The sequence below is a fragment of the Macaca thibetana genome, chromosome 8 (genome assembly GCF_024542745.1).
Source record: "Macaca thibetana thibetana isolate TM-01 chromosome 8, ASM2454274v1, whole genome shotgun sequence".
In the NCBI taxonomy this organism is placed as follows: Eukaryota; Metazoa; Chordata; class Mammalia; order Primates; family Cercopithecidae; genus Macaca; species Macaca thibetana.
Genome location: NC_065585.1, coordinates 45,639,716 through 45,663,560, shown reverse-complemented (window position 1 = coordinate 45,663,560; position 23,845 = coordinate 45,639,716). Strand labels below are relative to the sequence as shown.

The following is a 23,845-nucleotide window of genomic DNA, read 5'->3' as shown; positions in this document are numbered from 1 at the left end:
GTTGTCTTGGAAGTGACTTCAACATTATTATATACTTAATTTATCTCCTTTATTCTGTTAATGTGACTAATTATATCAATTGATTTTCAAATGTTCAACTGACCACGCAGTTCTAGAAAAATCCCAACTTGGCTGTGATATATTTTTCTTTTTATATATTGCTAGATTGAGGTTGCTAATTGTTTATGATTTTGGTATCTATAGTCATGAGTGATACTGACCATTTTTACCATTTTAAGTATATAATTCTGTTGAATTCTATATTTTTTCTTATAGCCTTGTCATCTTTTGCTATTAGATTAGAAGATTGTACTATCTTCATAAATGAGTGAGCAAGTGTTTCCTCTTGTCATACTCTCTAGAAAACTGTTTTCATGTGAAAATTCTAATCACTAGGCTGGGCACGGTGGCTCAAGCCTGTAATCCCAGCACTTTGGGAGGCCGAGATGGGCGGATCACGAGGTCAGGAGATCGACACCATCCTGGCTAACAGAGTGAAACCCCGTCTCTACTAAAAAAAATACAAAAAACTAGCCGGGCGAGGTGGCGGGCGCCTGTAATCCCAGCTACTCGGGAGGCTGAGGCAGGAGAATGGCGTAAACCCGGGAGGCGGAGCTTGCAGTGAGCTGAGATCCGGCCACTGCACTCCAGCCTGGGTGACAGAGCCAGACTCCGTCTCAAAAAAAAAAATAAAATAAAATAAAAAGAAAAGAAAATTCTAATCACAATATATTTCCATGTTGAAAAAAGTAATCGTAATTGAAAACGTACTTGGCTATAACACATATCTGATCTAAATTTGAAAGTCTTAATTTAGATGTCATTTAGAAAATTTTTTTTTTTTTTTTTTTTTTTTTTTGAGACGGAGTCTTGCTCTGTCACCCAGGCTGGAGTGCTGTGGCCGGATCTCAGCTCACTGCAAGCTCCGCCTCCCGGGTTCCCACCATTCTCCTGCCTCAGCCTTCCGAGTAGCTGGGACTACAGGCGCCCGCCACCTCGCCCGGCTAGTTTTTTTTGTATTTTTTAGTAGAGACGGGGTTTCACCATGTTCGCCAGGATGGTCTCGATCTCCTGACCTCGTGATCCGCCCGTCTCGGCCTTCCAAAGTGCTGGGATTACAGGCTTGAGCCACCGCGCCTGGCCTAGAAAATTATTTGAAGAGACAGAGAATAGGTTGGGTGTCGTGGCTTACACATGTCATCTGAGCGCTTTGGGAGGCTGAGGCAGGCAGATCAGCTGAGATCAGGAGTTTGAGATCAGCCTGGCCAACATGGTGACACTCCCGTCTCTACTCCAAATACAAAACTTAGCTGGGTGGCGCATGCCGGTAATCCCAACTTGGGAGGCCACGACAGGAGAATTGCTTGAACCTGGGAGGCGGAGGTTGCAGTGAGCTGAGATCGTGCTACTGCACTGCATCCTGGGTGACAGAGCAAGACTCTGTCTCAAAAAATAAAGAATAAAAAGAAAAGAAAGGAAAAGAAAAAGAAAAAGAGAGAGAATGAAATGGTAAGGACCATATGGACAAAGGACCCTAATTTAATAATTTTAAAGAGAACATAGAGAAGTATCTTGATCCTTTTTCCATCTCCAACACTAATACAGCCTTGTTCCTCAAAATTAAATTTTATACTATGTTTTGATAAAATAATACTTAACGATAAGATAAATATTTCTATCCCACTCCAGTGGCCCAATTTATGTCAAGTAAAACTAATGAACATATAGATGCTAAACACATATAATGTTTTTTTGTTACTGTATGATCGTGATTTTATATTACTATTAACTTTTTTGGCTTACGGTTTTTGTTGTTGTAAAATATACGCAACATAAAATGTACTATTTTTACCATTTTAAGTATACAATTCTGTGGTGTTAAATACATTCATATTGTTGTACAACCTTCACAACAGTCTCCAGTATTTTTTCATCTTCCCCAACTGAAACTCTGTATCCATTAAACAATAAGTCACCATCTTAATATTAAGATTCCAATGTATGAACACTGAATGTCTTTCCATTTACTTGTGTTATCTTAATTTCTTTTAAAAATATTTCATAGTCTTCATTATGTCTTTTACTTCCTCTGTTATGTTTATTTTTAAGCATTTTATAATTTTAGATGCTATTGTAAATGGAATTATTCTGTTCATTTTCTTTCTTTATTGTTTGTTTTTAATGCATAGAAACACAACTGATTTGTGTATGTTGGTGTTGTATCCCACAGCTTTGCGGAATTCATTGATTAGTTCTAAAATTTTTCTTAGAATCTTCAGTTTTATACATATAAAATCATGTCATGTGCTAAAAGACATAATTTTACTTTTTCCTTTCCAATTTGGTTGCCTTTTATTTCATTTTGTTTCCTAATTTCTCTGGTGAGGACCTTAGTAGTTTTTAAATAAATTTTCCAATTTATTTTGAAAATATGAGGCAATATTTTAAAGTTGACCATAATTATCTCTTTTTATAATATTCTTTATTGTCAAGGGAAACCTCTAACATTCTTTTGGCTGTAATTAAACTCTACACAAATAGCCAAAGACATATTGACAAACTGGCCCTGTATTGCTTTTACTTTTTCCATCTTAGTTGTACTTTTTATACTGTTTTTTTTTTCTATCTGAAATATTTGTTAAGTCAAACACTATAGATTACAAGTAAAATGATTCAGACTGGGAGACTTTCACTGACTCAGAAGTAAAGATGTCAAATAGTGATTATATTGTTTCAGTGCCATACTGGATATGAGATATAAACTTTCCATCACCATTCATCACTCATTATCTTTTTATTAAAGGATAACGCCAATTTATTTTAAGCATGGTTCAAAGTAGGTTCTACACATACTCTTCTTCAGAGTGTAGATGTTGAATAATTTTGGAATACTAGCTCACATTATGATTAAATCACATTTATTGTGGTACATAGCATAGAGATGCATATGTTCATTAAGTCACTACACATATGTTTATGTAAATATGTAAAACTATATATACAATATGAGTTTGTGTTTTCAGTTTGTTTTTTGTCCTTAATCATTTTAAACATAATTATTTTCTTTTATTTTTTATCAGATCTGGTATCTGAACTTCTTTAGAGTTGAATCTGACCACTTGTTGTTTTCTTAAATCTTGCCCCTGCTAGATTGTTTTCTTAGGCACTGTGTAATTTAGTGTTGGGTGTTTTTCATCAATGGAACTTCTTCTATGAAGCCCTTACATGGTGGTTGAGGGCCTGTCCCCCACAAAGACATTTTATGTGTTTGCTTCTCTAAGGGACTTCACTACCACTCACCTGGGACCCCCTATACTGTTAATCTTACAGCTAGAAGTTTTTTGAAATATTTAGGCAGTATGAAATCAAGCCCTTAAACCTACATGCACTTTAGAGTTGTTTTTAAAAATTACCCGGGCTAACTTTGTTCCCCTGCTTAGGCTGAGACAGATATAGCTTTTTTACTGAGTTTATTCTGTTGTTTTTTGAATTTCTTAAATTTTATTCTTAGCTTATTAATATTCAGTCTTCTCTTTAAATCTAAGTTATTAAGACATAATCCTTTATCCTTTGAGGAATTTATCATATTAGTGATGGGGTATGGATGTGTATATAAACATAATTCCAAGGTGGGCTGGGAAATTTAGCCCGTAGTTGGATTACCGTTACTCAGAGACAACTTTGTATTATGGAAGGGAGAGCAAAATTTGGGAATACAGCCACCTGTTTCTGCCACACTCACTGTTGCATCGGTTCTAAAGATAAATAAAACTTTATATTTTATGAAGAACATACTGAACTATACTTCAGTTAGATGAAGTTGTCAAATTTTTATTCAGGTAAGTGGTCTAGAAAGTGGAACATTATATATTTAGATTATTCTACAGCTTTGAAATTATTTCCTGTACTACTGCTGTGATTAAGGAAGTAGTATAGGAAATAATTATACTCATTAAAATTTTTATGCTATTTTGTTCACAGAACAGCACAACAATAAAAAGTGCCATTAAAAGCACTAACATTTTGATGATTCCTCCTCATGACAAGTAAACAAAGCAAACACATACATACGTACACAAGTACACACACACATCTTCCCTTACAGGATACTTTCATAACCTATATGTCTTTGGGAAACTGTTATAACTACATAAAATCATATTTTGGATCTCTGGGTTTTCAGTAGTTTCAGTAAATGTGATTTTAAAGGATTATATTGTGTTGACAAAATTAAATTCCTCTGAGTTGTGATTTTAGGCAAATTATTTAGTGTTTTTTTCATTTTAACTTTTTCTGTATATATAAAATGTTTTTGGTAATGTCTTCCTTAATCACAGCAGTAGTATAGGAAATAATTTCAAAGCTGCAGAATAATCTAAAATGCTGAGTGAATAATAGAATATTTATTTACAACTCTACCTAAATAAAAATTGATATATTAACTACTCAGTGTTGGGCACCTTAGGGTCATGGCAAAGTGTGACAATGTGACAAGCATTATTTATTGATTCAAAAATTAAAATTGCGTTATTATAAGCCTAGTTAAAAAAATTAAGCATGAAGTGGTTCCTTTTTTAATGTCCAGTAACTGTTTAACATACATTGATAATTGAAAAGTGAATACTGGACTAAGGTTGTTTGGCATCAACTTCAGAGTTGTTGACAGAGTTTGCTGTAGTAGCAAAACTCTTATCAGTTTTTCAGTTATTCAAGTGCAATTAACCTATGCAGTAATCTACCTCAAATTATTATTCAAACAACCGTTTAGATAGGATATTAAGTTTGAATTTACTCAATTGCTATTTTTAAAATTTCTTGTAATTGTTTTAAAACTCCTGAAAACACTTAGGTCATTTCATATTTTTCTTTGAATGGTTTTATCCTTAACATTTAGAGAGAAACTTTTATTCAAAATGTAGAAATCATAACATTTAGACTATCATCTTATTTGAACAGCTGTGGAAAAAATTAAGATATCAAAACAAGTTAGGAAAATGAAGGTTATTGTTTAGCCATCACATACCATTCAACAAAATATTTTGTGTATAAAGCCTTTCCTATTTCAAAATATTCATATCAAAAATTTCTTTAAATTATTGGCTACTCGATTTTTTAAAACTCAGATAGTTTTATTATGTAATTATAAGCTAATAATCTGAGATTACCTTACATTTCTTGCGTTATTTATGTTAATTATGTATCTGCGGAACACTTTGAAATTGCAGGTTTGATTTTTTTAAATTACAATTTGCACTCGGAAACAATCATTAAAATTTTTCAACATTTTACTATTAAAACATTGTTTTTTTTGCTTAGTTGGGTCAAAACTATTGAATATAGAGAACTTACTGTAAATGAATCTAGTTTAAGAAAACACATTCTAACAATTGTTTGTATTAAATGGAAGTATTTGTTTATATGATCCTTAGATGATTTATACTTTATGATTACGTACTTCTTTTCATGCTGACATGTTGATAGGCAGCACTGTACTTTTGTGCACATATAGCTCCAGCTTCCTGTGTTTCAGTCTGAGTCATGGTAAAGTGGGAAATATGAGTTTGAAGATTAAGTACTGAGCTTAAAACACTTAATTTTTTCCCACTCTTGCATTGAAATAGTGGGAGCACAGGTAGTTGAGACCAAAGCAGGCCACTTGTTACTGTTGACTTAAGTACAACCAGTGGTCGAAGTGTTTAGCTCTTTGGGAAGTTTTGTGATTGAACAAGAACGCAGGAGTTATTTTGATAAGAGAAAGTAGCAATGGGGCCAAAACTATGGTCATCCTTAAGCTCTGAAGCAGGCCAAGGATGAAGGGCTATAAAGTGTTTGCTCTTCCAAATGAACAAAGATAAATTCACCTAGGAAAATAAACTTAGTATTTGGTCAATTTGCAACAAAATGGTCAAAGAATTGAACTGTTTATTTTAGAACTTGGCCTAAGGACGTATGGGAAAATAGTTCAGCGTCTCCATTTCCGGCCTGATTTTCACAACAGATTTGGAAACAGAGCAGAAAATTAATGCACAAACATGTTTAACAATACCAAACAAAATGTTGTAAATCCAAAATGAAAATTGAAACTGCGTGAGGAAGTAGAGCAAAGCTTTTACTGAGGAGTGCTTACTAATTTTGCAGCCAGTTTTCTTAGCAATTATACCAAGTAGTGTTAAAAATTGAAGTCTTGTTGATTTGAGAGGCTATTTTCTCTCAGTTCTCCATTCTTGGAATATGATGTTCTTCTGTCTGTTGGAGGGAGGATTTAATTTAAGCATACTTCTACTCTAGAAACCTATCCATCAAGAAAGGGTATATTATCTTGCCTTTTATTTAATAAGCAACCTTATCTGGAATTAGTTTGTGCTTTTTATTAGATGTTGTGTTACATTAGACAGCTAACCAAAAACGTGATTTTTTTATAGCTTCTCAAGTTGTAGGAATTTCTGTTGTAGCAGATTTAGAACTACTTATTTTGTAAAAGCATTTATATGAAAACCCCACAAACAGTGAGCTATTTGCTTTGTTTGATGTATTTGGGACAAAGAGTAACTATACTGTCTTCAGGTTTAACTCTATAATTTTCTCTAGTAGTAAATCCCAGAACACTGTTACTTTGCTATGCTTGGTGCCTAAGTGTTCTTGCAATAAACACAGCCTGTCATGCTCTGAAAATCTTCCCCATTTGGCCTCCTTCTGAAGTTGCAGGGAAATTGAATTTTCTTCTGACTGAAAGATGTTATAAAACAATGAAGTTAAAGTAAAAGCCTCATGTAGTAGCTGAATATACCTTGGTCTAGATGGCATGTCTGTGATAATGAGAGCCGGGGCTTTGGTTTGTTTTGTATAGGATTTTAATGATCATTCCTGCTTTTAAGTGTTTGGAGATTAGTAGCTTCTGCTCTGACAACCTGTCTATAGAAAATGGAATACTGATCATATTATATTGTCTTTGTTTAAATTTTAAGGGGTGTTTTGTTTTGACAGTTGACTACTGGTCATGACTCGTTAGCATAGGAAATTAACATTTTTGTTTGAGACATTCAAAGCAACAATAAACTATTGGAGGTTGAGGATATACAGCAAAAGAAAACGTGTCTGAAGTTAGAAAGATGAGAAAATGAGAAAGGCAATAGAGGGACCAAATTCTGTAAGAATGTGAGTGAACAATTTCTTACATCAGTTCAACTTGATAATGATAATTATACCTATAATTTATGAAATATTTCTATGTGTATATACTTCATTCACGTTCATATTGCTATTTAATCTTAACTGTAAGAGATAAATATCATTATAATAACCATTTTACAGAGAAGTAAACAGAATCTGAAAAGTTAAACTACTTGCCTAAAATCACATGACTGGCATCTGAATTCCTTAACCCAGTACACCATACTGCCTGACAGACTAAGCTTAACTAAGTATCTATAACTGATATGTAAATACATATACATCTTTTAAACAAATAAGAATGTTATATTGTGTTTGATCAGTTTTCAGAGTATATGGGTTTAAATTTGCAAGTTTTGTTTGCAAGTTTTAAATGGACAGCAAAGTTTGGGATTTTAGGAACCCCATATTTATAGCTAATCCTGAAAGAACTCAACATGTCAATGATTGCAGCATCTCTTCCGCATTTGAGACTGAAGCTATTCAACTCCAGTTCAACTTTAAATAAAAGGGTTTATTTTATTCTGGCCTACTAAAAGCTGCTTAAAAGACCAAAAACAAACCAGCAAGCCTTTGACAGCAAGTTCGTTAGCACTGAATTTAGGACCTTATACATATTCAGAGTTCAGTATGTATTTGTTGAATCAGATAAGCTTATGCTGTATTCCGCTAAGAAACATTTAACCATATAAAACATTTTAAAAATTATATTGTCAAATCTACTAATTTTTAATGTCTCCTTAATTAACATGCAAGGCATGATTAATATTTTGCTGTTTCTTAAACTGATAATCACTTTTCTATAGTTATTCTAGGTTCCATTATAAATACTCTATAGAAGGGGTAGACAAATATTTTTCTGTAAAGGGCCAGTTAGTAAATACCTTTGACTTTGTAGATCATAGCTTCTCTATAGCAACTACTCAACTCTGCTGAAAAGAAATCATATGCAGTCAATACATGAATGGAGGTGGCTGTGATCTAGTAAAACTTTATTCCCCAATACAGACAGATTAGCCCCTTAACTGTAGCTTGCAGACTCTACTCTGTAGGAACATACTCAATGGTTTAATCTTAACCTTTTCTAGATCTTACCTACTTTTAGAGGAAGCTAGAAACATGCATGTGCTTTCTAACAAAAACCATTTGAGAATATATGTTTACATATAAGCATTATGTATTAGTATTAACGTTTATGTGATTATCATTTGCATATAAGATGTGAAAAAGTTACAAATAATAATTGCTGATTTTAATTTATAATTTGAATTTTTTATTTTTGTTTATGTTACAAAATACGTTTTTTTTTTTTTTTCTCCTCATCCCAGGGAGATTCTATACAAGCAGGTGAGGACTCACCATTCTCAGATTCTGTCACCTTGGAACAAACTACAAGTAATATTGGCGGAACCAGTGGACGTGTTAGTTTATGGATGCAGTGGGTGCTTCCCAAAGTTACTGTAAAGCTCTTTGCTCCAGATCCTGAAAATAAAGGCACAGGTACAGGATTGCTTTTCTTCTTCTTTTCCTTTTTTTTTTTGGAGACGGAGTTTTGCTCTTGTTGCCCAGGCTGAAGTTCAGTGGCATGACTTTGGCTCACTGCAACCTCTGCCTCCCGGGTTCAAGCGATTCTCCTGCCTCAACCTCCCGAGTAGCTGAGATTACAGGCATGTGCCACCATGCCAAGCTAATTTTGTATTTTCAGTAGAGACAGAGGTTTCTCCATGTTTGTCAGTCTGGTCTTGAACTCCTGAACTCAGGTGATCCGCCCACCTCGACCTCCCAAAATGCTGGGATTACAGGCGTGAGCCACTGTGCCCAACCTGGATTGCTTTTCTTCTTTACTGAAAAGTGCAAATATTAAACGCTATTTTGGAAGACATATTAAACATAATTTATTGTCATTTATAATTAAATAAGTATTATTAAACCTAATTCAAGGAGTTTCTAGTTGCAGTGCTGAAATGTTGAATCTTATTAACATTAAAGGTTTATGTGTATATATTTTCCTTAACTTTGTAATACATAAATTTTGTCCTGTTTGTATTAAAATTCATCTAAAAGACCATAAGGAATTTTCCTCAGTGGTCATATTGATACATTATACTATTGTCACTAAAATTATTGGGAAAATCCTTGACTGGTATTAAATATAACACTCCCGACATTAACTGGGCTTTCCCCTTTCTTGAAATAAATGTCTTATCTTAATCGAAAGACCTGTGCTGATTTGCTTATTATTCTAGAAGCTTTTGTGATCTCAGTGCCTCTGTACATATCCAGCATGCATATGTCAACGTGAAATGTAAAATGGAAAGTTTTAATATTAATTGTGAAGACTGTATTGATATTACTGTTTGTTTCTTATTGCAGAGGTTTGTATGGTCTGTGAACTAGAAGATCTCAGTGCTTCCATAGATGTCCAGGATGTGTATACCAAAGTGAAATGTAAAATAGAGAGTTTCAATATTGATCACTATAGAAGCAGGTAAATAATGAATAATGAATATAAGAACATCTGTATTTTTCTTTGAACAAAGTTGCTATAAGAGTTTTTCTATTTTAATTTGGCTAGCTATTAAAATAAATATTATACAGGCATACCTTGGACATTTTAGGAGTTTGGTTCCAGACTACTCCAATAAAGTGAATATTTCAATAAAGCAAGTGACACAAATTGTTTGGTTTCTCAGTGTATATAAAGGTGTGTGTACACTACACTGTAGTCTGTGAAGTGTATAATAGCATTATGTATTTTAAAATGTACATACCTTAATTTAAAAATACTTTATTGCTAAAATGTGCTAATGATCATCTGAGCACTCAATGAGTCATCATCTTGTTGCTAATGGAGGGTCTTGTCTTGATGTTGATGGCTGCTGAATGATCGGGTGGTGGTTGCTGAAGGTTAGGGTAGCTGTGGCAATTTCTTAAAATAAGTCAATAATGTAGTTTGCCACATGGATTGAATCTTTCTTTATGAAGGATTTCTCTGTAGCATGCAATGCTGTTTAGTGGCATTTTACCCACAACAGAATTTCTTTCAAAATTAGAGTCAGTCCTCTCAAACTTTGCTGCTGCTGTAAAAAATGAGATTATGGAATATTCTGAATCGTTTGTTGTCATTTCAACAATGTTCCCAGCATCTTCCCCAGGAGTAGTTTCCATCTCCAGAAACCACTTTCTTTGCTTATTCATAAGAAGCAACTCCTCATCCATTCAAGTTTCATCATGAGATGGTAGCAATTCAGCCCCATCTTTAGACTCCACTCCTATTTCTAGTTCTCACATTGTTTTCACCACATCTACCATTACTTCCTCCAGTGAGGTCTTGAAACCCTCAAAGTCACCAATGAGGGCTGGAATCAACTTCTTACAAACGTCTGTTAATGTTGATATTTTTACCTCCTCCCATGAATCACCAATGTTCTTAATGTTGTCGACAGTGGCGAATCTATTACAGAAGGTGTTTCAATTTAGTTTGCCTAGAACCTTCAGAAGCAACACTATCTGATACAGTTTGGATATATGTCCCTTCCAAATCTCATGTAGAAATGTGATCCCCAGTGTCAGAGCTTGGGTCTGGTGGGAGATATTTGGGTCATAGGGGAGGATCTCTCGTGTATGACTTGGTGCCTCCCCACGGTAACAAGTGAAGCTCTCGATTTCTTAGTTCATGCAAGAGCTGGTTGTTTAAAAAGAGCATAGTACCTCCCCGCTTTCTCTTGCTCACTCTCTTACCATGTGACACACCTGTCCTGCTTTGCCTTCTTCCATGAGTAAAAGCTTCCTGAGGCCTCACCAGAAGCCAAGTAGATGATAGTGCCATGCTTGTACAGCCTGCAAAACCACGAGCCAAATAAACCTCTTTCCTTTATAAATTACCCAGCCTCAGGAACTCCTTTATAGCAATGCAAAATGGACTAGGCCTTACAGAATGTATTTCTTAAGTAATAAGACTTGTAAGTCAGAATTACTACTTGATCCATGAGCTGAAGAATGGATGTTAGCAGGCATGAAGACAACATTCATCTCCTTGTGTATCTCCATTAGAACTTTTTGGTAACCAGGTGTATTGTCAATGAACAGTAATATTTTCAAAGGATTTTGTTTTCTAAACAAGCAGCCATTCTCAACAAAGGGCTTAAAATATTCAGGAGACCATGCTGTAAACAGATGTGCTATCATCCAAGCTTAGTTATTCCCGTGTGTAGAGCACAGGAGAAGAGTAGATTTAACATAATTCTTAAGGGCCCTAGGATTTTCAGAATGGTAAATGATCGTTATCTTCAACTTCACCGGCTGCATTCACCTCTAACAAGAGAGTCAGCCTGTCCTTTGAAGCTTTAAACCCAGGCATTGACTTCTCCTCTCTCTATCAGTCTTAGATGGCATCTTCTTCCAAGAGAAGACTATTTTGTCTACATTGAAAATCTGTTAGTGTAGCCACCTTCATCAGTGAACTGAGCTACATCTTTTGTATAACTTGCTGCCACTTATGCATCAGCATTTGTTGCTTCATGTTGCACATTAATATTATAGAGATGGCTTTTTTCCTTAAGCCTCATGAACTAACTTCTGCTAGCTTCAAACTTAACTTCTGCAGCTTTCTTACCTCTCTTAATTTCTAGAATTGAAGAGAGTTAGGGTCTTGCTCTGGATTTAACAGAATGGTGTGGCTGGTTTGATCCTCTACCCAGACCACTCAGACTTTCTGCCTATCAGCAATAAGATTGTTTCACTTTCTTATGATTTGCGAGTTCTCTGGAGTAGCACTTTTAATTTTCTTCAAGAATCTTCCTTTGCATTCACAACTTGGCACAAGAAGCTTTGTTTTCTGCTTATCTCGGCTTTTGATATGCCTTCCTCACTAAGCTTAATCATTTTTAGATTTTTATTTAAAGTGAGAGATTTGCAACTCTTCTTTCACTGGAACACTTAAGAGGCCATTGTAGGGTTATTGATTGGCTTCATTTCAATATTGTTATGTTTCAAGGAATAGGCAGACCTGAGGTGAGGGAGAAAGATGGGAAATAGTAGGGTCGGTGGAGCAATCAGAAAACACGCAGCACTGATCAATTAAGTTTGCGTCTTATTTGGGCACTGTTCATGATGTCCTGAAATGATTATGATGATAACGTCAAAAATCACTGATCACAGGTCACCATATATCTGTATAATAATAATGAAAAAGTTTGAAATATTGTAAGAATTACCAATATGTGACGCAGAGACTGGAAGTCAGCATATATTGTTGGAAAAAATGGTGCTGATGGACTTACTCAATGTAAGGCTGCCGTAGACCTTCAATTTGGGTAAAATGTAATATCTGCACCATGCAATAAAGCAAAGCCCATAAAACCGAGGTATGCCTGTACTTATTCTCAAAGAGGGTTCTTAACAGATATATTGGTTAATTTTATTTCATATTTGTTCATGTATGGAGTATAATAAAATTTTGTTTTATAAGATGACAAATCTGTTCATAAATATATACATTGCCATATTAAATGAAATAAGCTACTTTTACTAATAATCTTACATAATTTATTTTCTGTATTTTATATTTGCTTAGATGCCTGCAACATAGTTGATGGCTTTGATTTTTGCTGTATAATTCCCATTCATTCTCTATACCAGTATAATCATGCACTGAGATGGAGCAATAGCTCATTTCCTAAGCACTTTGATGACTCTCATCTCACAGATGATTATTATGTATATGGTGGATGTTCCTAGAACCATTGTTTCTGGCATAATAAATTTCTATCAAAAGTATAATTACATGCAAATATGCATGGCTTGTAATAGTAACATTAGTAAAAAAGTTTTCAGATGTTTTCACAAAGCTCTGTACAGGTTTTATGATAAATTTTTCTGAAACAAAAATACAAATGCCTTTTTTTTTTGGCTTTATAGTAGTACAGTGATGCTTCTTTTTGTAATTGAGCTAAAATTCACATGCCATAAAAATTGTTTTGAAAAACAAGTGTTTTTCAGAAATATTTTAAATAGCATCATATTTTCAATTTTGTAGTTTTTGGCTTAGAAACAGCCTTAAAATCCATTTCTTTCATTTATTTATTTAACAATTTTTTATTGTGTGCCACCAGAAGCACCTTTATGTTTCTGTACATATATTGATGTATTACGTACTCTAAAAAATTATTTTTAATTTACCAAGCTCCTAGTTCTACATTAAAAGTGTTTGAATTTTTATCCATTATTGCATATATCATTATTGTCTGTCAATAATTATCAAATCTGTCACAATTATGGGATAAAAATATTTTGCTGGATATGTGTTAGGACTTCTTCTAATAGTATTAACTTACCAATCATATGATAATTATTTTTGTCATATTAAACAGTGAATTATTAATTGGCTTTTGATCATAGAATGTTCAACTCTTTAGTTCCTTTGAAATGGTATGTGTCTGTATAAAAATGATCTTTGCAAGTGATAGTACAATATTTTAGCTGAAATAATTTTTAATGTCATGAATATTATGTATTACGTTGTACTTTATCCCTGACATTACTGCTAAATTTTTATAAATTATAAATATTCAGATAATTTATTAATTTATTAAAAATATATGTTTGTTGTGTGTGTGGTATGCACCAAGTGCTATGCTAAATGAGTACTGGGGATGTAGTGTTTAAGAAAAATAGCCTGGCATGGTGGCTCACACCTGTGATCCCAGCACTTTGGGAGGCCAAGGCAGGGGGATTGCTTGAGCCCAGGAGTTTGAGACCAGCTGGGACAAGATGGCGAGACCCCATCACCATATACACACAAAAAGTAGCTGGGCATGGTGGTGTATGCCTGTAGTTCCAGCTGCTGGGGAGGCTAAGGTGGGTGGATTGCTTGAGCCCAGGAGTTCAAGGTTACAGTGAGCTATGATTGTGCCATTGCACTCCAGCCTGGGCAACAGAGCAAGGCCCCATCTTTAAAAAAGAAAAATAAACATAGATGTTACTCTTGTGGAGGAGATGGAAGTAAATAATCAGCCAAATAAATATATAATTTACCATGAAGACAAATGTTCTTATGCAGAACTATCAGAGTGTGGTGCTAATGTAAATTGTTCTATTGATTGCATTGTCAGATTTATGTTTTAGTTCAATGCAGTGTTGTGAATTTTAGATGTATTTGAAATAGTTATATATGTTCAATTTCTTAACTCAGAAAAATTGAAGAGAACAGATAAGGTGAACTTATGTTTTCCAGGCCAGGGGAAGGTTGGCAGTCAGGACATTTTGAAGGAGTATTTCTACAATGCAAAGAAAAATCTGTGGTGAGACCCATTTAGTTATTATGATTTTTGAAAATATACTTTAAACTGTTTATCTTTGTTATTTAATAAAATAGGACTAATGGTTACAAGAATTTGAGTTCAGAATAACTTCTTATTAACCTGTTTCTTCAAAATTACATATAAATTTAAAGCTATTTATTCTTTGAAGCTGCTCTTGTTTTGTAACCATCTTCCTGTTATAAAAATTAATTTATCAAAAAGGCAAAGGTAGGCTTGCTTTTGTTAATATACTTTATCTTTAGTGTACTATTATGTTGACTTTTTGGAATTGTTTCCCAATTCTTATGTGAGTTCATGCTGGATTGTTTTTTACCATAAACTAGAAGTTGTAATTTTATACTAAAAGCAATTATTTTTTGTTTACTTTCATTAACATTGCTTTTGCAGAAGATGGTCCAGGCAGAGGCCATACCTAGCAGTTGCTCAAATCGAAATTTATGCAAACTTGAGGAGAATTTAAAACTATCCAGATTTTTTTTTTGCTTATGGCTTTTATTGCTTTTTGTCTTTTCACCTTCTTTGCTCCTGTCCATCACCTCAAGCCTTGGGGAAGAGTGTTGGTCTTTGGGGCAATGTGGAGGTGTCTTCCTTTCCTGTACTGACAAGCTGAACAGACGCACCTTGTTGGTTCGACCCATCAGCAAGCAGGACCCTTTCAGTAATTGCTCTGGCTTCTTTCCTTCTGTAAGAAATTACTTTTAAATTATGCTACACAACTCCCATTAACAGGAACCCAGAGAAGGAATGGAATGATTCATAGAGTCAACTCTTGATTTGTGTTTTCCTCTATATCATAAACTTTATAAATGAAGTATAATGTAATTTAAAATCGTAGAACTGCTTTTCCACTATAACCTGTTTCTGGGTCACTTGCATGAGTACAGACTAATTTTATCATCAATATAAGGAAATCAAAGTAGTACATTCAATATATTTTTTAAAATTGTGCATGTATTGAATGATCAAGAGTTGACCAATACTGCTTTTGTCATTCCTCTAATGATTCTTAATAAGATTGCTTTTTAAATTTTTTTTCTATTATTATGCCATTGTTTTCTTACAACTAATTCAAAGTAACTTGTGTGGGACCTTCTTGAATCTGAACAAGATTGCATTTCTGTCATTGACTAGGTAGATGAACACAAGGCTATATCAGTAACTTTTAGAAGTTTAGAACCTTGCCTTTTCTAATGGTACAACATATCTAGATATGTTCTTAAGCTAATTCTTTTAACTGATATTCTTAAAGTTAACTTTGTTCTTAAATTTAATGTTTAATAGTATATTTGCATAGCAAGTGATATGTTCTGATTTTATTTTGAGCTTTTACTAGCAATAGTCTCTAATCATTAGTGCAGGGAAAAAAATGTGGCTTTTGTGTTAGAGGAAGTGTTTAGATTTATTTTCCTCTCTTTGAATGTTCATTAGAGTCTATGAAAAACATTCTTAATAATTTTAACAAATATTCATAAAGAAACCCTAAATTTATCATTAATGTTCTTCAGAAATTCTTTCTAAATGTATAAATTAAATGCCATTTAAAAAGTTTCTTAGTGTTTTTTGACATTTGAATAGTATAAAGTATTATTACTGTATGAAAAGTTATACTTATATTACCTCAACTAATGTTCATTTTTTCCCTTATTGTAAGGGAGTTAGGAATGCAGCAGTTAAAAAAAAACAGCACCCTTTCTTCATGTAGCTTACCTTTCAAATATGCTTACATTCCACATGTTTAAAATATTTTTCCCAATTAAAACATTTATACATTGAAATACCTTTTATACTCTTTCCAGGATTCAAATATTGCTATTAATAAAGATTTATTATGAATTAGATTTTTTAGATTAGTGGTCAGTACTAACCCTCTCCCCAGTTTAGACACTTAGAACAAACAACATCACTGTGATCACTGTGGCCTCTTCCACTGGGGATATACCTTAACAATTCGTCTCCATCCATTATTGCTCATTGTCCAGCAACATGGTAATAAAACTGGTAGCACTTTTCCTGCTTTACTATGCATCTTTTTGTTTTGAGTGCAGAAATAAAAAAGAAGGGGAGTCAGGAGAATTAGTGAAAATGTTGGGAACAGTGAAAAATGCTTTGAGAGCAGGCTGTTATGGGGAAAGATGATTATATTGCACAACTATTTAATGCTTACTTTCCGGGGTTTTTTTTAATGGCCAATTAAAAAAATACGAAGATAATTTATTTTCTTATCTTCCTTCATTATAAAGTCTAAATTAAAAGCAAAATCAACAGTGGTAACTGAATTGCGTATTTTTTCCTCTCACCACGTCAGTGGGTGATAGGCAACAAAATAAGAGGAAGAAAATGGAAGCAAAAGAAATTTAGGAGTGATGGGATAATATAGGCTCAGACTCATTACAGCTTTCCTATTTCTCTTTTTTTTTCTGTTTATGTGAATATATTTTCTTCTTTTTGCTTTGTTCCAGTTCACTTCTCCTCTTAAAAATCCCCTCTTTGGACCCTACTAACTTTTTCAGGTTTTGGAAAGAGGGGCAGGGAATGTGGAATATAACAGTTCTCCTCTAATTCTGTGCTGAGTAATTTCCAAAACAATATTTCATGTCTGTTAATTGGTTGAGGAAGATTTTTTTCAAGTGATATTCTTTTGTATGTTGAGGAATACGAAAGTATACGTTTTACTTTACTTCTTTAAAAGCATACTGTTTTACTATAACTTGTTTATAGTATGCAATTTGAATAGGAGAGCTAATTGAGATAGTTTAGCAAAAATATTGAAGTTATGATAATTATTTTACTCTCAGTTAAATGTTATATGTGTACTAATATAGTAGTATATGCAAAGATTATGAGTTACAGGATAGTGATAATTAGATTTTATAAACAATATGTTAGCTATTGATAATAGGCAAGTTCTGAAAGACAAATGTTATATTGTTGCGTCACATTACTGTTTAAATATGCAGTAACTGTTTAGTTCAGTTATCAAAGCATGGTATCAATGAGGCTTCTTTTATAGGCTCTGTCTTTGTATAAATAAGCCAAATTATTGAAGGAAAAACTCCATTTCCACAACTGTTATATCCTATCTAGTGAAGGTAATCATCTGGCCTGTTTAGATTTGGTCTCAAATAAAAATATATAATGTGGTTATTTCAATTTCACCTGAGTAAATAACCTTTCTGTGACCTGTGATACTTTTTATTACAGCCTCTTAGTACTCATAATGAAAAATTTTCATGAATTGAAAAGATAAAATCAAGATAGTCTTTTCCAACCTAGTTTTTTTGTTTGAGACAGAGTGTCACTTTGTTGCCCAGGCTAGAGTGCAGTGGCTCAATCTCGGCTCACTGCAGCCTCTGCCTCCCGGGTTGAAGCGATTCTTGTGCCTCAGCCTCCCGAGAAACTGGGATTACAGGCATGTACTACCACACCACCACATCTGGCTAATTTTTTGTATTTTTAGTAGAGACGGGATTTCACCATGTTGGCCAGGCTGGTCTCGAACTCCTGGCCTCAAGTTATCTGCCCACCTTAGCCTCCCAAAGTGTTGGGATGACAGACATGAGCTACTACACCCCAGCCCCAAATTCTTAATGTTACAGAAAATGCAGAAGTCACAGAAATAGCCACAAAAAGATTAATTACCTTCCTCAAGATCTAGAACTGGAACTCAGGATTCCAATCTTTAGTTCAGTCATTCAAACCATCTTAGAAGTTTTTTGTCCCCATCTGCAGAATTGATCAGTCATGTGTTTATTAAGAAGTGTAGGGTAAGACCAACAGGTAAAAATACTCACTGATATCATTTTCTTCTTTCCAATTTTTTAAAAAATGTTTTTAATGAACTGTGTATTTTGATTTCCTTTTTCTGGAACAGACAACTACAAAACTTCTAGATGGCACTCATCAGCAGCATGGATTCCTCTCTCTGACATACACAAAAGCCGTAACAAAAAATGTCCGTCACAAGTTAACATCAAGAAATGAGCGAAGAAGTTTTCATAAGTTATCTGAAGGCTTAATGGATGGTTCTCCTCATTTTCTTCATGAAATTCTTCTTTCAGCACAAGCTTTTGATATTGTTCTTTATTTTCCTTTACTTAATGCCATTGCAAGTATATTTCAAGCAAAACTACCAAAGACCCAAAAAGAGAAAACAAAATCTCCTGGTCAGCCCATGAGGACCCATACACTGACATCCCGCAATTTACCTTTGATTTATATCAACACAAGTGTAATCAGAATTTTTATTCCAAAAACAGAAGAAATGCAGCCAACTGTTGAAGGTATTGTCTTCTGATTTTTTTTTTTTTGGTCTGATTTTAAATAATTTTCTTCTAGACACCTTAGTTTTCTGGGGTTTTTTGTTTCTTTTAAAAAATATGAGCAGTTGGTTGTGCTTTGCGGTTTGGTATATTTTATAGAGAAGAAATATAGATATTCTATAAATCATTAGGAAATACATCAGAATACTATGTAAGTATCTGACTTTGTTAGTAGGATAAGAAATATGAGGATTTTTTTTCTTCAAGGCTTTTGCCAGTAAAGCATATATATACTTTGTGTCATTTGTTTTACTGAACTCAAATGTTGGGTTCTATATATCTAATAGAACTAAAATTTTGTTTAAAAACAAGGTCAGGCACAGTGGCTCATGCCTGTAATCCTAACACTTTGAGAAGCCAAGGTAGGAGGATCACTGGAGCCCAGGAGTTTCCGACCAGCCTGAGCAATGTAGTGAGACCCCATATGTACAAAAATAAGATACTAGCCCAATATGGTGGTGCACACCTGTAGCCCCAGCTACTTGGCATATCATTTTTGTAATAAAATATTTGTAGAACCTTATAGTCCTTAATTACCAAGGTGTCTAGAACTAAATTCAATGTATTATACTCACAGATTCTTAATACAAGCCGGTTTCTACTTTTTATGTCTAATTTTTCTTAGAAGCGATCTTCAAATTGATTACTTTGAGGTGTGAAATTACTATTCTCTGAATATCCTATATTCTGACAGTAGTATACAATTGTTTTCATCTGTTCAGATAGTTTGTAGAAACACATGGATGGTTATGAATAAGAGTTAGTCTTTATCGACCAATTACAAGTGATAACTCGCTAAGCAGAAAAGTAAGAAGCTGTATATTCATTGCAAAGGTAATGACGTTTATGCTTTTTCCTTGTTATATAGGAGCACCTAATGAAATTGTAGATAGTGTAATTTACATTAAGGTTGCATAGGTTAGAAAACAGAAATCTACATTTTTACACAGGTAATTCCCTGAGGATCATAGTTTCAGTTATAATAACATTTGTTCTCAACCTTGGAAGAGACACAGACACAAAAGATCGGGGAGATTATCAAACTGTTTTTGGCATTACAACTGAAAATGGGAGGAAAACACCATGAAAACAGTAGATTGTCTTTATTACACCAAATTTATAAGTGATTTGGGAGAAGAATTTGGGGTAGTTCATTACATTTAATAAAGACCATGGGCCGGGTGCAGTGGCTCATGCCTGTAATCACAACACTTTGGAAGGCCGAGGCGGGCAGATCACGAGGTCAGGAGTTCGAGACCAGCCTGGCCAACATGGTGAAACCCCGTCTCTACTAAAAATACAAAATATTAGCCAGGCGTGGTGGCACGCACCTGTAATCCCAGCTACTTGGGAGGCTGAGGTGGGATAATTGCTTGAACCCAGGAGGTAGAGGTTGCAGTGAGCCGAGATACTGCCACTGCACTCTAGCCTGGGTGACAGAGCAAGACTCCATCTCGAGGGAAAAAAAAAAAAAAAAAAAAAAACCATAATGTTACAGTATCTATTTTATTAAAATAAAATTACAGAAGTTTTATCTCTAGATAAAAATAAGAAAGTTTTATACTATATAATATAAAAAATTCTAAGTATAGTTTTTATACAAGGATATTGTTTTCCACAAATACCTCTCTGATTGGTATAAAATATTCATTTTTCTAACTTGTGAGTTCCTGTATTTCATTTAAAATATGTTAGTAGGCTTTTATGATTTTCTGAATATTTCTTGAAGTGTTTGTTTTATGTTCCCCATTCCTTAATTGTAAAATTATTTTCAGTTTAATGTAAACATTTGGGAAGGCCAAAATTTCATTGAAACGTAAGAAATAATATGGTGTTAGAGGTGAGAGGTTGGTATGAGGTATACAAAAATACAGGGAGAATCTCTGTGAAAAAAGCTGAGGAAATAGTGAGAGGCCATAGAGACAGAAAAGGAAGTAAAGCAACTTACCTGATTGGTAGACATTTTTAGTAATAAAGAAATGTTCATGATTTATAAATGATTCTCAAATTTTATGATGTAATGGTATCTGAATAATAATTGTATAATGGACACTACATTTAGTCATTTATCCCATATTATTCCCTACACTGTTTTAATTTAGGGTTTCCTTCTTGAAAACCCATTTTACACCATAAAATATCAATTTCAGTAACAAGTTTAAATTTTTAAAAACAAACCAAATGTGTATGATTCAGTGCCTACTTATTACGTTTTAAAACTTGACCAAGAATATGATACAATATCAGTGTGCTGTTTTTCTGCATCTTTGACCAGCCGGGCTGAGACTTTTAAAATGGGTATTTAATAATGTATATACTGGTAAATCTTTCTGAATCAGACATAGCGGCTCCTCAATGTGGGCATTTGATCTATATTCAAAATTTTCTCATTTGTCTTATAATATCTTATCTATCTCATGTCCTGAAAGCATCTGAAAGTCTTTGGTATTTGTTAGTGAGGAAATATTTTTACAGTAAATTGCTCTTTCATTGCAATTAGATCTTCATTGCAGAGCTCCTTTGACTCAAATTTTTGTGGCAATATCCGTGAGAGAAACCTCCATGACTGACTTATTTTCACCATCCATGTCAGTGTTCGTCATAGCCTTTAGGTGGTCTTCACTAGAGGGGTCTTATTTATAGTGATAAATATTTCCTCCTAAGGCAAAATTTGCCTATAAATGTAAATAGTTTTCATTGTTAATTTGGAAACCTTTTTTTTTCTCTCTTTTTTATTGTGGTAAAATATATATAACAAATTTTCTACTTTAATCATTTTAAGTATATAATTCAGTGGCAATAATTACACTCACAATGTTGTGAAACCATCACCACTATTTCCAAATGTATTTGTCACCCCAAACAAAAGCTCTGTATCCATTAAGTAATAGCTACCCTCATCCTCTGGTAACCTCTAATCTATTTTCTGTCTCTATAAATTTTCCTACTCTAGAAATTTCATGTAAGTGGAATTATACAATGTTTATCCTTTTGTGTCTGGCTCACTTTACTTAGCATAATGTTTTCAAGGCTCATCCAAGTTGCTGCACATATCAGAACTTCATTCCTTGCTATAACTGAATAATATTGTTTGGATATACCACATTTTGTTTATTAATTAATCTATTGGGCAGTTGGGTCATTTCCACCCTTTTTTTGGTTAATGTGAGTATTAATGTGAGTAATACTGCTATGAACACTGGCATGGAAGTTTCTGTTGGAGGCCCTGTTTTCACTTCTTTTGGGGTGTACACCTAAGAGTGGAATTTTTAGGTCCCATGGTAATTCTGTTTGGAATTCTGTTTTTGAGGAACCACCAAACTTCTTGAAAGCCCTTGTGGATTAGAGTACAATTTGTGGTATTTTCCGAACAATGCCAATATGCAGGCATAGTTTAGTCAACAAGAAGAGCAAATGGAGCTCATGCTTAGCATAGCAGCAGCTGTGTGCTGAGCACCTGAGCAGCTCTGTGGTGAGGCAGAAGTCTGAAGTTCATTGTTTAACTCTAGCTTTATTTTCTGTTACACTTACCAAAGGTTTAATGAAACAGGTTCTGTTTCACTGATATATTTGTGACAAAAAGATTACAATTCATTCTATTTAAGAAAGGTGAGGGAAAAAAAGAACAACTTTATTTTCTGTGGGGCTTTTTTTGTTTGTTTATATGTTTTTGTTTTGGGCTTATTGTGTTATAAACATTAATACTACATATCACACAGTTTTGTTGTTTCCTATTGAGTTGCTTCAACTGGGAAAATCCTTCAACTAATTTTAATTGCAGAAATATTTCCAGACTTCTGCCATCTTATTTTTAAAGCTGCTACTGCTGCTGCTTCCGCTTCCGCTTCTTCTTCTTCTTCTTCTGCTGCTGCTGCTGCTGCTTTTTCTTTTTTTGGTGGTGGCTATGGTGGGGTTTTAACATATAATTTCAGAATTCATGTGCCTAGGTACTTCCTAAGGTCACTTTGAATAAGAGTATATGAGATGGGGGAAGGTTGTTATAGTTGTCTTTGGAAAACATAATTTCTTTTGTCTTTCTGTGGACTTTCAGGTTAAGTGTAATCCTTTGCAGATATGCATATTTTTAGCAACAAACAACTTTTTAGTGGTATTTTTTTGTGTGGCCTGGATGTATGTATCTGTAGAATAAATTACCAGCAAAAGGATTGCTAGATCGAAGGATTCCATACCTTACTATTTTAAGAGATGTCAAATTACCTTCCTAAATGGCTGCTATTTCTTACTCTTACCCTAGCAAAGGTTATTTTTAGCCTTTTGTAGGTCTCATTAGTGAAAAGTACAGTGTTTTTTAAGGAGTTGCATATCTTTTCCTTATTAATACTTTTTTGTGTATTAATCCTTTTGTCTGGCATATGCATTGCTCATATCTTTACTTTTTTGTGTTCTGCCTGTGCATATATCTGTATCTTTATTTATAATTGTACCTGCTTCTCTATGTATCTGAGGTGTTATAAATAGCCAGACTGTGTGCCTAAGCTAAGAATACAAATACAAAATGCATGCCAAAGTTTCAGATTTTGACACATTATATTAGTTTTTTTTAATACTTTATCTTTCTTCTTTGCTACTCTTAATTTAAATAATCGTAATTTACCCATGAAAAGGTCAGAGAAAAAATTTTCATTGTGGTAAAATTCATATAACAAATTCACCATTTTAAAGTATAGATAATTCTTACATTATGTTTTATATGGGAGATTGGATGTGTCCATTTAATACATGTTAAAAGCTGCAATGCGGACTGTGGAAATCATGATTGAATGAGGAATTTCATTAGAAATAAATATCATCAATGACTCTAGTAAGTTGGAGTCAAGAGTATACTATTCATTTTATTCTAGAAAACCTTTACAAGAAAGTTTGAATAAGATGATTATCAGATTAATTAAATTAAAAATGTAGGCCAGGCATGGTGGCTTATGCCTGTAATACCAGCACTTTGGAAGGCCAAAGCAGGCATATAGCTTGAGCCCAGGAGTTTGAGACTAGCCTGGGCTACATGGCGAAACTCTA

The 23,845-nt window shown here is 33.9% G+C and overlaps 1 protein-coding gene across 9 annotated transcripts in view; it reads left to right on the top strand.

Annotated features, from left to right (window-relative positions):
• The window catches only part of VPS13B (vacuolar protein sorting 13 homolog B), an 859,202-nt gene that overhangs the window by 475,906 nt on the left and 359,451 nt on the right, over positions 1-23,845 (top strand). For 6 of the 9 annotated variants that reach the window (XM_050801187.1, XM_050801183.1, XM_050801184.1 and 3 more), the window contains 4 exons: positions 8,499-8,670; positions 9,544-9,658; positions 15,035-15,176; positions 18,364-18,772. In XM_050801187.1, coding sequence (XP_050657144.1) covers positions 8,499-8,670; positions 9,544-9,658; positions 15,035-15,176; positions 18,364-18,772 — 838 coding nt within the window. Of the gene's footprint in view, positions 1-8,498; positions 8,671-9,543; positions 9,659-14,404; positions 14,472-15,034; positions 15,177-18,363; positions 18,773-23,845 lie in introns of those variants that run through there. The other 3 variants (XR_007728201.1, XM_050801189.1, XM_050801188.1) reach the window with 3 other exon arrangements.